Here is a 14,102-nt window from a genome sequence, read left to right on the forward strand (position 1 = left end):
GCGAGCACGCTAGAGTCCAGCGCGCGGGAGCGGGCGCAGCAAATAAGCGGCGCGATTGTGTTTCGGCCCGCACGCTGGACTAGGTATGCCGCGCGCGCGGTTTTCGTGCGCCCGTTGGAGCAACTATTCCGGTTGCTCGCGCGCTAAAATGGGGGATTTTGCGGTGCGGCGCTAGTTTGGCGCGCCTGTTGGAGATGCTATTAGAAAAGGAGCAGAGCAACACCGAAAATTTTTGCCCGACCTCTGCCGCTCCCGGGGCATCATCATCAACACGTTCCGCTCATTGGAGCCGCGCGCCGTTGAGGCGATCGGCGCCGGGCTGTGCACGCCGCCCGGCCTGCCGACGCCACCGGTGCACTGCATCGGGCCGCTGTTAAAGTCGGCAGAGGTGGGCGTGAAGCGCAGCGGCGAGTGCCTGGCATGGCTTGACGCACAGCCAGAGGGCAGCGTGGTGTTCCTCTGCTTTGGCAGCCTGGGCGTGTTTAGCACGGCGCATATCAGGGAGATCGGCGTCGGCCTGGAGGTGAGCGACCTGAGATTTCTATGGGTGGTTCGCAGCCTGCCGAACAAGGACCTGACCAAGAAGTTTGAGGAGCCGCCAGAGCCGGACCTAGGCACGCTCCTCCTGGAGGGCTTCATAGCCAGGACGGCGGACAGAGGGCTGGTGGTGAAGACATGGGCGCCGTAGCGGGACGTGCTGGCGCACGTCGCGGTGGGCGGGTTCGGGATGCGCTTTGGGTGGAACTCGATGCTGGAGGTGGTGATGGCAGGCATGTCGATGCTGGCATGGCCGCTGTACTCGGAGCAGCGGCTGAATCGGGTGTTCCTGGAGAAGGAGCTGGGGCTGGCCACGGCGGTGGAGGGGTACGAGAGTGAGCTGGTGGAGGCCGCCGGGGCGGAGAAGAAGGTGAGGTGGCTGATGGAGTCCGACGGTGGGAGGGTGCTCCGGGAGCGCACGCTGGCTGCCATGACAAGGGCCAAGGAGGCGCTGGCTGAGGGCGGGGAGATGGATGTGACGCTCACCAAGCTGGTAGAGGGATGGACGGAAGACCATGCCGGCTCGGCTGAGAAGCGATAAGGTGTAATGCCAAAAATGGAGGTCAAGCCAATCACCTGCAAACATCTGTATTAGTCCACCGTTATGGCAATCTGATAAGCCCAAAAGGATGCACACTTATGATTGTGAAGTAATGGTCAAATTGAGCAGATTATACAAGCAGAAAAAGAACCCTGCACTTCTAATTTTGTCCTATATACAACAAGAAAAGAATAAATCTCTATAGATAGTGCTTACAAGTGCAAATCCCCATCTTACAAGAACCATATTCCATTTATATATCAACACCAGAACATAAGTATATGTCTGGGCATGGCTAATTCGACCGTAAGAATCCTAATTCTGCATATGAGGCAATGAACATTCAGAGAATGGACAGAACACAAAGCAACAACTGTATGCTCTTCCAACGAGAAAGATAGAGTACATCGAGGATGACACTACAAAGACATCCTTTAAAAAAAACACTGCAAAGACATGATGATATCATTTGTGGCCACAAAGCACCTAAAAGTAAGCAACATAGACATTCATCGCCGCAATGGAAATACGTATGTACGGATTAGCACCTAAACGTGGATAGCTAGAACATCGAAAAAAGGAGCTACATCATCTGTATACAATGCATGATATGTTTGACATGTCAAAAGATGATCTTCTAATAATTATATACATACTCTATGTACAGTACAAAACTACACACCTTTATGCATTGACACGAGAAATGTACGAGAGTGAGCTGGTGGAGGCCGATGAGGTGGAAAAAAGATGAGGTGGCTGATGGAGTCCGACGGTGGGAGGGTTCTCCAGGAGCGCACGCTGGCGGCCATGCGAAGAGCCAAGGAGGCTCTGGCCGAGGGCGGGGACTCGGACATGACTCTGACCAAGCTAGTGGAGGGATGGATGGGAGACCATGCCGTCTCGACTGAGAAGCGATAAGGTGTAACGGCAATAATGGAGGTCTAGCCAATCACCTGCAAACATCTGTATTAGTCCACTGTTATGTCAATCCGATAAGCCCGAAAGGATGTACACTTATGATTGTGATGTACTGGCTCCGTCTAGGTGAATAAGTCATTTGCGTAATTCTAAGTCATCGATTTGAAGAATTAAATATGTGTTGTATGTCATGAAAAGTATATCACTAGATTTCTACACGTATGTAGTTTTTAAATATATATATTTTTGTCACATATAGTACATATTTAGATAGTTAAATCGTCGATCTAGAACTACGCGAACGACTTATTCATCGAGACGGGAGGAGCATGAACAGAGAAGAAAGTACACTTGAACAAAGTTATTTGTAAATGAAAACGAGATAGTTAAGTTTCAGAAAAGTCCGAAACACACACACATGTACATGGGTATGTATATTGCATTACCGTAAATTTGCATGATGACATACATTTTGGCATGAGCTACACACAAAAAATCATGTACTCCGACTTTTATAGTGAATAGTACATGTGGTAGAAATGCACGACTCCAATAATACTGCACCTATCAACGTTTTACGAACGCTTTATGTCACCTTCTAAACTAAATCTCCTCCCCCTGAATTTTAGTGAGGTGGGCCTCGGTGGGCAGGTTTGTGATGCACCGCGGGTGGAACTCGGTGCTGGAGGCGATGATTGCGGGCGTGCCGATGCTGGTGTGGCCACTGTACCCGGAGCAGCGGAAGAACCGGGTGTTCCCGGAGAAGGAGCTGTGGCTGGCCACAGCGTTGGAGGGGTACGACCACGAGGGGGAGGTGGTGGATGCCGGCGAGGTGGAGAAGAAGGTGCGGTGGCTGATGGAGTCCGACGGCCGGAGCGTGCTCCGGGAGCGCATGCTGGCGGCCATGCGAAGGGCCAAGGAGGCGTTGGTCGGACGGACGCTCACCAAGCTAGTGGAGGGCTGGACGGGAGACCATGTCGGCTCGGCTGAGAAGCCATAAGGTGTAACGCCAATAATGGAGGTCAAGCCAATCACCTGCAAACATCTGTATTAATCCACTGTTATGGCAATCTGATAAGCCCGAAAGGATGCACGCTTATGATTATGAAACAAAGAAGAAAGTACACATGAACAAAGCTTGTAAACAAGTTGAAAATGAGATACTTAATTATTAGAAAAGTCCGAAAAATACACATGTACTTGGATTTGTATATGCATGACAAAATACATTTTGGTGTGAGCTACACACAAAAAGTCATGTACTTTTATAGCGAAATAGCATATGTGGTAGAAGGAAATACACGACTCTGCTGCTCGATCAGCTGCTGCTGCATAAATCACCATAGCCACTATATGAGTAGCACATGCATCTCCCATTTCTCCACATAGAACTAATTTCTGCAGGGATTGTGTTGGTCTCCATCTCCTAACCCAATCCCTGATGCTATTTATCCCTAACTTAACTTTCCCTCCCTCTAAAAACATGTTCGCTTGGACTTTGATGCATCACAATAGCTAACACTAAATGCAAAATCTGCAGCCTATAGACTTAGAGCATCTCCAACAGGCGCCGGTCGCGCCGCGCGCAAAAAATAGATATGTCGCGTGCGCATCGTCTGGTTTGGCGCGGCGCGCAGCGCTGGCTCCAGCAGCCGTACTAAAATGCAGCGCGCGCCAAAATGCAGCGCGCGCAACTCGCACAAACAATATATGCATTCGAAAACAGAAGCAAAAAGATCGAAACAAACAAAAATAAAGAGTTCAATTTCGTTTATTACAACTCAAACAAACAATTTTTATCGTTCAATACAACAAATAGTACAATTAAACACAACAAATAGTTCAACAATACAATAGCGAACGCACAAATCATGATGCTCTTTGTCGTTCATTCCATGCCCACCACTCCTCAATGAGATCCTTATGAAGATCATTATGCGCTGCGGGACGTCGAATGGTATGATAGGAGGCAACAAAACGGGCCACCCTTTTCAGCCCTCCGTCGCACTCGCACGGGATGTCCCAAGAGCTCATACTGAGAGTAGTCTACATCTTGGCCACGCTCATTCTCGATGATCATATTGTGCATGATCACACAAGCATGCATTATGTACCAAAGCATCTTCGGATCCCAAAATCTAGCCGGTCCTCTCACAATAGCAAATTGGGCTTGTAAAATCCCAAAAGCTCTCTCCACATCTTTTCTAGCCGCCGCCTGAGCATTATGGAAATCAAGATTTTTCTTACCTTCTGGCTTTTTTAACGGCTTGACAAAGGTTTGCCACTTTGGATAGATGCCATCCGCTAGATAATAGCCATAGTTGTATGTACGACCATTTGCTACAAACTGCACCGGTGGCAACTCCCCATTTGCAATCTTACTCATCAGTGGTGACCGGTTGACAACATTGATGTCATTCAAAGATCCAGGCATTCCAAAGAATGCATGCCAAATCCAAGTCTCTTGATCGGCCACCGCTTCAAGGATTATAGTGGAACCTTTTTTTTGGCCGGGGAATTGCCCATGCCATGCCTTTGGACAATTCTTCCAAGTCCAATGCATGCAATCTATTGAGCCAAGCATGCCAGGAAAACCGCGAGCTTTGTTCATCGCTAAAAGCCTTGTGACGTCTTCAGCGTTGGGAGATCTCAAATACTCCTCGCCAAACACTTGCACAATTCCGGCTGCGAAGCGCTTGACACACATGATGGCTTGGCTCTCACCCATAGCCAAGTGATCATCAACTAGATCAGCCGGTATACCGTATGCCAACATACGCAAAGCGGCTGTCACCTTCTGAAAGGTGCTATGCCCGAGCTCTCCGGCGGCATTCCTCCTTTGCTGAAAAAGCGGTCATGACTCACTAGTTTCTCTGCAATGCTCCTGAACAACTCGGTGCTCATCCTAAACCGGCGACGAAAATACGACTCGGGGTATGTGGGATTCTCCGCAAAATAATGCCTGATCAATCTATTGTGGGCATCGATCCTATCCCTCCAAAAATTTTGACGACCCATAACCGAACCACCGTGCTTTGGTTTTTTTATTAATATGCATAGCTAGGATCATTGCAAGATCCTCCTCCTCCTCTTCCATATCAAATTCTTCTTCGGAAGAATCATACGACGAACTCATCTACAATGTTGAACACTATGCTATAAATACAAAACTACAATCAACATGCACGAAATTCATGGCTTTTGAGCAATACATACCTTCTAGGCGTTTTGTCGAACACCTTGCGGGCGCCGAGCGGCAGCGAGCGCGCGGGCGCTGTTCGTCGGAGGACTAGCACGCGCGCGGGGCGGCGGGACTAGAGGGGGGCCGGAGAAAGCGCGCGCGGGGCGGGGATAGGCCGGGGAAGCGCCGGAACGGTCGCCGGGTGGCGCGGTCGGCGGCGGCGGCGCGGCTGGAGGGGGGGGGGTGGGAGGTGCGAGCGAGCACGCTAGAGTCCAGCGCGCGGGAGCGGGCGCAGCAAATAAGCGGCGCGATTGCGTTTCGGCCCGCACGATGGACTAGGTATGCCGCGCGCGCGGTTTTCGCGCGCCCGCTGGAGCAACTATTCCGGTTGCTCGCGCGCTAAAATGGGGGATTTTGCGGTGCGGCGCTAGTTTGGCGCGCCTGTTGGAGATGCTATTAGAAAAGGAGCAGAGCAACACCGAAATTTTTTGCCCGACCTCTGCCGCTCCCGGGGCATCATCATCAACACGTTTCGCTCATTGGAGCCGCGCGCCGTTGAGGCGATCGGCGCCGGGCTGTGCACGCCGCCCGGCCTGCCGACGCCACCGGTGCACTGCATCGGGCCACTGTTAAAGTCGGCAGAGGTGGGCGTGAAGCGCGGCGGCGAGTGCCTGGCATGGCTTGACGCACAGCCAGAGGGCAGCGTGGTGTTCCTCTGCTTTGGCAGCCTGGGCATGTTTAGCACGGCGCATATCAGGGAGATCGGCGTCGGCCTGGAGGTGAGCGACCTGAGATTTCTATGGGTGGTTCGCAGCCTGCCGAACGAGGACCTGACCAAGAAGTTTGAGGAGCCGCCAGAGCCGGACCTAGGCACGCTCCTCCTGGAGGGCTTCATAGCCAGGACGGTGGACAGAGGGCTGGTGGTGAAGACATGGGCGCCGTAGCGGGACGTGCTGGCGCACGGCGCGGTGGGCGGGTTCGGGATGCGCTTTGGGTGGAACTCGATGCTGGAGGTGGTGATGGCAGGCGTGTCGATGCTGGCATGGCCGCTGTACTCGGAGCAGCGGCTGAACCGGGTGTTCCTGGAGAAGGAGCTGGGGCTGGCCACGGCGGTGGAGGGGTACAAGAGTGAGCTGGTGGAGGCCGGCGGGGCGGAGAAGAAGGTGAGGTGGCTGATGGAGTCCGACGGTGGGAGGGTGCTCCGGGAGCGCACGCTGGCTGCCATGACAAGGGCCAAGGAGGCGCTGGCTGAGGGCGGGGAGATGGATGTGACGCTCACCAAGCTGGTAGAGGGATGGACGGAAGACCATGCCGGCTCGGCTGAGAAGCGATAAGGTGTAATGCCAAAAATGGAGGTCAAGCCAATCACCTGCAAACATCTGTATTAGTCCACCGTTATGGCAATCTGATAAGCCCAAAAGGATGCACACTTATGATTGTGAAGTAATGGTCAAATTGAGCAGATTATACAAGCAGAAAAAGAACCCTGCACTTCTAATTTTGTCCTATGTACAACAAGAAAAGAATAAATCTCTATAGATAGTGCTTACAAGTGCAAATCCCCATCTTACAAGAACCATATTCCATTTATATATCAACACCAGAACATAAGTATATGTCTGGGCATGGCTAATTCGACCGTAAGAATCCTAATTCTGCATATGAGGCAATGAACATTCAGAGAATGGACAGAACACAAAGCAACAACTGTATGCTCTTCCAACGAGAAAGATAGAGTACATCGAGGATGACACTACAAAGACATCCTTTAAAAAAAACACTGCAAAGACATGATGATATCATTTGTGGCCACAAAGCACCTAAAAGTAAGCAACATAGACATTCATCGCCGCAATGGAAATACATATGTACGGATTAGCACCTAAACGTGGATAGCTAGAACATCGAAAAAAGGAGCTACATCATCTGTATACAATGCATGATATGTTTGACATGTCAAAAGATGATCTTCTAATAATTATATACATACTCTATGTACAGTACAAAACTACACACCTTTATGCATTGACACGAGAAATGTACATTTGAGAATCAAAACCTGACAAATAATCTTTCTTTCCAAATATGTACACTCTTAAATTACATAGCCATAGACACAACAAATGGCTATTTACTTCTTGAGCTCCTTTTCAAGTTCCAAGCAATTAATGTACCGCAATTACAAGTCAACAATCAAAAAGGGGGTCAACCAACATGTAACCCATGTATACAAATGGGAACCGATACTGATCCTAGGTATTACGGTGATGCTGAACGGAATTCAACTAGTGAAGCATACAATCCATCTTTGATGTTGACCAAGGACTCATGACTTCCTTTCTCCACTATTGCACCATCTTTGAGAACTGCAATGATATTGACGCCTTTGATAGTAGATAGGCAGTGTGCCACGACAATCGTGGTCCTGCCAACCATCACATGATCTAAGGCATTCTGCACAATTCGCTCAGATTCTGCATCCAAGGCGCTAGTTGCTTCGTCGAGTAGTAGTATCTTAGGATCTTTGAGTATCGCCCTCGCAATAGCCACCCGCTGCTTCTGGCCACCAGATAGTTGTGTCCCTCTCTCCCCAATGGAGGTGCCATATCCTTGAGGAAGGCTTGATATGAACTCATGTGCATTGGATATTTTCGCAGCTGCAATGAGCTCCTCTTCGGTGACGTCCCCGTCCTTACCATTGGCTATGTTGGCACGTATTGTGTCATTGAAGAGTACAGGCTCTTGGCTCACCAGTCCAATTTGGTCTCTAAACCAATTGATGTTTAAGCTCTTGATTTCCACTCCATCCAATTGAATGGTACCTGAATCGGGATTGTAGAATCTCTCCAATAGTGTGATTACAGTTGACTTGCCGCTACCACTCTCTCCAACAAGTGCAACAATCTATATAAGAGCATATCGAAAGCAAGCTCCTAAGTGCATGGTTGTACAAGATATGACAATGCAATTATTATATGAGAAGTAGGCTAACCTTTCCAGAGGGTATGTGCAAGGTAAAGTCATGGAAGATTCGAATATCTAGGCGAGTTGGGTACTTGAAGCTGACATGTTGGAAATCAATGTTGCCCTTGACCTCATCTAATGTCAAACCCTGATTGCTGCTTGAATCAATTTTGGATATTCGGTCTAGCAAAGTAAATATAGAGATAGCTGAATCCTTTGCTTTTTTTGAATCAGAGGCCATTGCACTTGTTTCAGATACTCCCATAGTTGCTAAGACCAGTGCAAAGAAAACCTGCAAAGTATGACTTACTAAGTGAAATGACATCATGATAGAACTATGGAAAAATATGGAGAAGATAATCCTTCGTGAGTAACTTTACAGGTGAAATAATGCATCTACATACCTTAAAAACTTCACCAAAATTTGATTTGCCTTGTTGCACGAATTGCCCCCCGACATAGAAACAAAGGCCGTATGTGAGGTACAATGTCAAGTAAGAGAAACCAAATCCAATACCACCAACTATTCCTGTTTTGACTCCTTGATTCACTGAGGCTTCACATTTATGATCATATATTCTTGTAATTCTTTTCTCAGAACAAAAGGAAGCTATTGTCCTTATACTACTAACTGCATCCGTGGCCACTTGACTTGCATCTTCATACATCATCTGGAGAATGACCAATCTATAATCGTTAACTTCAAAAGTTTTGAGGAAATAAAAATGAAGCAAGTGTCAATTCTTACTACGCTTGATGAAGTAGAAGATTTCTATGTCTGAACTCATAAACATATTGAATATTTTTCTTTATCTTCTATCTTCACTATTTTTTAAATGGAGCCTATCATGGTTCATCCACCTATTCAGCTTCCCTTTCACATCTTGCTAATAATCTTGCACAAACAATTGTAGGAGAACTAATCAAAATACAACGAAGCTCCCCTCATTACAATCTAAGTTCACCACCTTCTTCAAATTTCTGCATGGATCACGGCACGGGAAATAAAAGTACTATGATAGGTCATAACTATGGGGCCAAGGACACCGTGTGAGAATGTAAGCCAAGCATGAACACTCATTGTGACACTACTCAAGATGGAACTCATATGTGCCCAATAGGATATGGGGTATATGAAATAGGGTGAGCCATTGAACTTGAATTGATGTAACATGTAGAAAAAAGCACAAATAATGAGGTAGTGGTTCCAGGTTGATAGTAGAAAACTTACTTTTTGTACTTTATTACCCCCCAAAGTTTCCCAAAAGGTGTGTTTTTAGAAATAATGACAACCAATAACGTCTAGTACACTGCCATCTAGTAGATTTAGATTTACTTTATTAAGTCATATGCGTAAATAAATCTCGGAAGATACTTTCATAATGTATAATTTCCTTGGCGTTGTCTATGTATTATGGGGCAAATTAGTGGTAAAGTTATATTTTTGTGCCTAAGTCCAAAGCAACAACATTTATGGAACTATTGGGTTCATTTAATTTTTAGGAATTATTCAAAAAATCATATTACTTGGCAACAACCCAACAATTTTATTTAGCTAATTACCTTAGCATCTTGACTAAAACCATTCAAGAACTTCACGTGGGCATAACTTTCAAGACCCACAAGTGGAATCACACACATGGTGATCAAAGCGAGCTTCCAGTCGGCTATCATAGCAATGACAACTCCTGTGACAAGCGTTGAGCTAAGTTGAATAATTAATGACAAGTTATCGCCCACTAAACGCCGGACGTTCAAAGCGTCAATTGATAGTCTTGCACCAAGTGCTCCGCTGTAAGATATAATTTGGCAGTTATAGTACCTGAAAGTAGTGTTCATGAAATCTATAGTAGGAAGAGAATCCAAGAGATCAAAGCTGCACACACCTGGAATTTCTAGGATCATCAAACCAAGCAACTTCTTGGTGAACAATGCTTTGAAATGACAAAGCTCGGATGCGCTCTATAAGCTTGCCTCCGGCTATTCCAAATAATAAGAACTCTGCTGGTATTGTGATTACTGATATGATACCCATAACAAAGCACATCATACCCCAAAAACTTGTATCACTTCTCAGTTTATCTGGTGGCTCATATAAAGATTTAATTGCACTTGAAATCACTAAACCAAACATTGGAAAAACAACTCCATGAACTGCTGCAGCTAAGGATCCTAATATAAGAATAGGTACCTCTGGCTTGTTAAGAATTGCTAGACGTACCATAGGATCTTTCTTTCCTGCCTCTCCCCCATCATTCTTCTCTTTTTGATTCTTTCCATGTGTATCATATTCTCCAAGCAAATCAATTGTGCTAGGTAGCCCCAAGGGGAGTGTGAAAGAAAGCTCAGTATCATTCCCTAGTGAAGCACTAATCGACCGCTTCAATGATAGGCTTGTACTTGATCTTGGGGTAGATAGTCGATGGTCTATTTTCTGCTCTACATGACTTTCTTGGAGAAGAATAAGTTGAGAGTATGCACCATCTAAGTTTAGTATTAATTCATCATGGGAACCTATGTAGAATATATGTAGAAATATGAACAACTTAGTTTAAAATGTGCCAAATAGGTGATTGATAAGAAGTGAACGGTGGAAATGGGGATCATGACCTTGTTCAACTATCTTTCCTTGTTGAATAACTGATATGCAATCAACATTTCTCACAGTAGTTAGACGATGTGCAACCACAAGCGTAGTTCTGTCCAGCATGATCCTATCCAATGCCTCCTGAACTATCCTCTCCAACTCCACATCCAATGCGCTAGTAGCCTCATCTAACAAAAGTATTTTGGGGTTTTTAATGATTGCCCTAGCAATTGCAATCCTTTGCTTTTGTCCTCCTGAAAGTTGAGCACCACGCTGGCCAACCATTGTTTCATAACCCTGGTACAAGATAAATGTAAATATTAGCACTCAACTCAAATGCAAGAACTTGGAATTACATAGTGAATGTTTCACGCACATTGGGCAACTTATCGATGAAATTTGCTGCGTTGGCGAGCTTAGCGGCTCTCTTGATCTCCTCAATTGTTGCATCTTCTTTTCCATATGTTATGTTATCTTTAATTGATGTCATAAAGAGACAGGGCTCTTGGCCAACAAGAGAAATTTTCCTTCTTATCGAATCAAGTTGTAAATCTTTGATATTAACCCCATCAATCAAAACCTCACCAGCTTGCGGATCGTAGAATCTCTCTACAAGACTAATCACAGTTGACTTGCCACTCCCACTCTCTCCAACTATAGCCATTGTAGTGCCACTAGGCACATGTAGTGAGAATCCATCAAATATTAGTTGCCCACGCCTCGTTGGGTAGCTAAAATAGACATCCTTCAGCTCAATATCACCCCTCATATCTACTAGCTGCTTACCACTATTGTTGTTAGGGTCAATCTCTGGTTTCCTTTTGATCGTTGTGAATAATCTATGTGCTGCCGATTGTCCTTCTATAAAGGCAGTCATACATGGGGCTGCATTACCCAAAGAACCTACAATAAACAATTGACAAATTTCACTGCCAAGGATCATTATGGTACGGATTCTACTTCAGGGTAGGAGTAAAAACTCACATTGCCCCAGTCATGATAGCCAATAAGACAGTGATGACTTGTCCTCCTGTGTATCCTTTTGCAAGTACCAACTTTCCACCGTACCATATGGCCAAACCATAGCTAGAGTAGAATACGAACAAAACAGATGCCATGCCAAAGCCATTGGTAAGTCCTTCCTGAACATCAGTCTTGTATGCTTTGTGTATTTGTTTATTGTATGATATGATGGCCTTCTTCTCTCCATTGAAAGAAACAACCTGGACATATATAGCCACAAGATAACTTTCTGGGTACACGGAAAGTCATTTATAATAACCAATGTTTAAATGCTCTGTGAACTGAACTTACTGTTTTTATGGATCCAATTGTCTGTTCGACAATGTTCCCCGCATTACTGTATGATGCTTGACCTCTGCTAGAGATTTTTGACAATACTTTTGCCACTACTCCTGCAGCAAATACAACTGGAGGTACGCATGCCAACATGACAAGAGATAAAATCCATCCTTTCACAAAACCTACAATGAAACCACCAAGGAAAGCAGCCACGAGTTTTTGGAACTTGCCGACCTGGGGAATTTTACAATGCATATATATCTATGTCAATTTTAATATGAGTTGCAATTTGATGAATATTTTTTTCTTGTTTCTCTTCAATTGACTTGGAGAAAGTCGTTACCTTCTCACCAATAGCATCTTGAACTAGCACGGTATCACCAGACATTTTTGAAACTACTTGCCTAGTTGTCATTTCTGTGTCAAAGAATGAAATATCCTGTCTCAAGACAGATTTGAGGTATTGAGATCGAATGAGTGCTGCCTGCCTTTCACCAGTAATTGTCCAGCATGACACCTCTGCACACAAAAAGGTGGCTTATCCTACCTTGATGTGATGATCATTGCATCGCATACGTGTGGTTCAATTTTGTTGTAGATGTGTTACATGAATACATTTTTTCAGCCATCATTACTAATGGAGTTTTAACATGTTTGTTCATCTATCTTCTTCTTGTTGAAATACAAAACATGTTAAGACCGTTCACCTTATATTCCGGGTTTTTCTATATACTATTCAAATACGAACTATAAGAACATAACTTGGAATCATGCCATGACGATAACTTGCAAATATAAAACACTACTTTGTGCATTAAACACCATTTCTCAAGCATGTCCAACAATTGCCTGGTATCTTAGTAGGTCGTGCAAACACATATGAATACGTCGACAAAGTATCGTGCTCACGAAGAAAGGATATGACTGCTGCTCCGATACCCAAGTAGACAAAGTTCAAAACCACCTGTATTAATGAAATGACAACAAGGTGAAAATGTATTAATGTGTTTACTGTCTTACACTATCCTACATAACCATTCAAAGTATTTACATTTAAGTGTAATTCAATATAACCATATTATTTTGTGATAAATTGCCTATATGGAATAGTCGGGCTATTGCTAGCTATAAACTAGGTCAAATAGTAGAGCAATTCGGAGGTATAGTGCAATCACTAGTATAGCGGAACATCGAAAGGTCATGTAGCATTTTGGAGTCCCAAAAATATATAATTGAATTGTAGAGACACTATAGCAAGCTATTTAACACTAGAATGTTGTATGAGAAAAAAACATGTCGATTTTATTTGTACTACGTGATTTGGGTTAGATTGACGAGTGGCATTAAAACGGAGATGATGCACACACAAGGACATTTCCAGATCTAACTTGCCAACAAACACTGGATAAAAACTCTTAAAGAGTAGGGGCATGTGTAAGAAAGACAACCCCGTTTCCGTTTCTAGATCGAATAAGTGAACTCTAGATCACCAACATCAATGATACACCTTCAAAGGGGGAGACAACATTTCTAGTACCATTCCATATCCAATAAGTAAAGGCCATATCAGGAGCCTTCAATATGTAGAGCATTAACTTAAGCTTGAACCGCCACAACATCCTCACCGCCAAATCCAAATTATAAATGACATATCTCATCTCATTCCAAGCCCCCTATACCACCACCAAAAACTATCAAAAACCTCTCAAGCATATGCTGCTCCACATCCTAAGAACATCACTCTACCTTAAACATGTCTCCCTGTCTAGTTGTGGCGAGAAGAGGGAAGAGGCAGAAATGGTTGAGGTGACGATTACAGTTCAGCCTCAAGTGTCACATGTGTGCAGCTTAGGAGCTATGGACTTGATCTGTCTACTTTACTTAGAAATTTAGGGTCGATTGTGATGGCTTGTATCGATTTGCTATTGGGCTATATATTGTTCCTATATTTGGTTGATGTCTTCTATGGGTAACACGTTTTTTACAGGAACATCTACCTACATTTGTTCATACATGTAAGGTGTTTCGTAGCCTATATTAACCGGTTCTCCCTCTCTCTCCTCGCCCCCCCC

General features: G+C 45.0%; 1 protein-coding gene and 3 pseudogenes across 1 annotated transcript in view; 3 read left to right on the forward strand and 1 right to left on the reverse strand.

Moving 5' to 3' along the window:
* The window catches only part of LOC119352602, a 4,006-nt pseudogene extending 2,928 nt beyond the window's left edge, over positions 1–1,078 (forward strand).
* Positions 1,079–2,687: 1,609 nt separating this feature from the next.
* On the forward strand, positions 2,688–2,986 carry LOC119352561 (annotated as a pseudogene).
* Positions 2,987–3,011: 25 nt separating this feature from the next.
* On the forward strand, positions 3,012–6,511 carry LOC119352603 (annotated as a pseudogene).
* Positions 6,512–7,436: 925 nt separating this feature from the next.
* Positions 7,437–14,102, reverse strand: part of LOC119352673 (ABC transporter B family member 4-like) — a 10,265-nt gene continuing 3,599 nt past the window's right edge. The window contains exons 2-12 of the mRNA XM_037619253.1: positions 12,940–12,994; positions 12,374–12,549; positions 12,043–12,264; positions 11,712–11,951; positions 11,105–11,629; positions 10,752–11,025; positions 10,028–10,655; positions 9,705–9,933; positions 8,546–8,812; positions 8,170–8,433; positions 7,437–8,081 (exon numbers count right to left, since the gene is read on the reverse strand). Of these exons, the coding sequence (XP_037475150.1) occupies positions 7,437–8,081; positions 8,170–8,433; positions 8,546–8,812; positions 9,705–9,933; positions 10,028–10,655; positions 10,752–11,025; positions 11,105–11,629; positions 11,712–11,951; positions 12,043–12,264; positions 12,374–12,549; positions 12,940–12,994 (3,525 nt within the window). The remainder of the gene's footprint in view (positions 8,082–8,169; positions 8,434–8,545; positions 8,813–9,704; positions 9,934–10,027; positions 10,656–10,751; positions 11,026–11,104; positions 11,630–11,711; positions 11,952–12,042; positions 12,265–12,373; positions 12,550–12,939; positions 12,995–14,102) is intronic.

Source organism: Triticum dicoccoides, chromosome 2A, assembly GCF_002162155.2.
Source record: "Triticum dicoccoides isolate Atlit2015 ecotype Zavitan chromosome 2A, WEW_v2.0, whole genome shotgun sequence".
NCBI lineage: Eukaryota > Viridiplantae > Streptophyta > Magnoliopsida > Poales > Poaceae > Triticum > Triticum dicoccoides.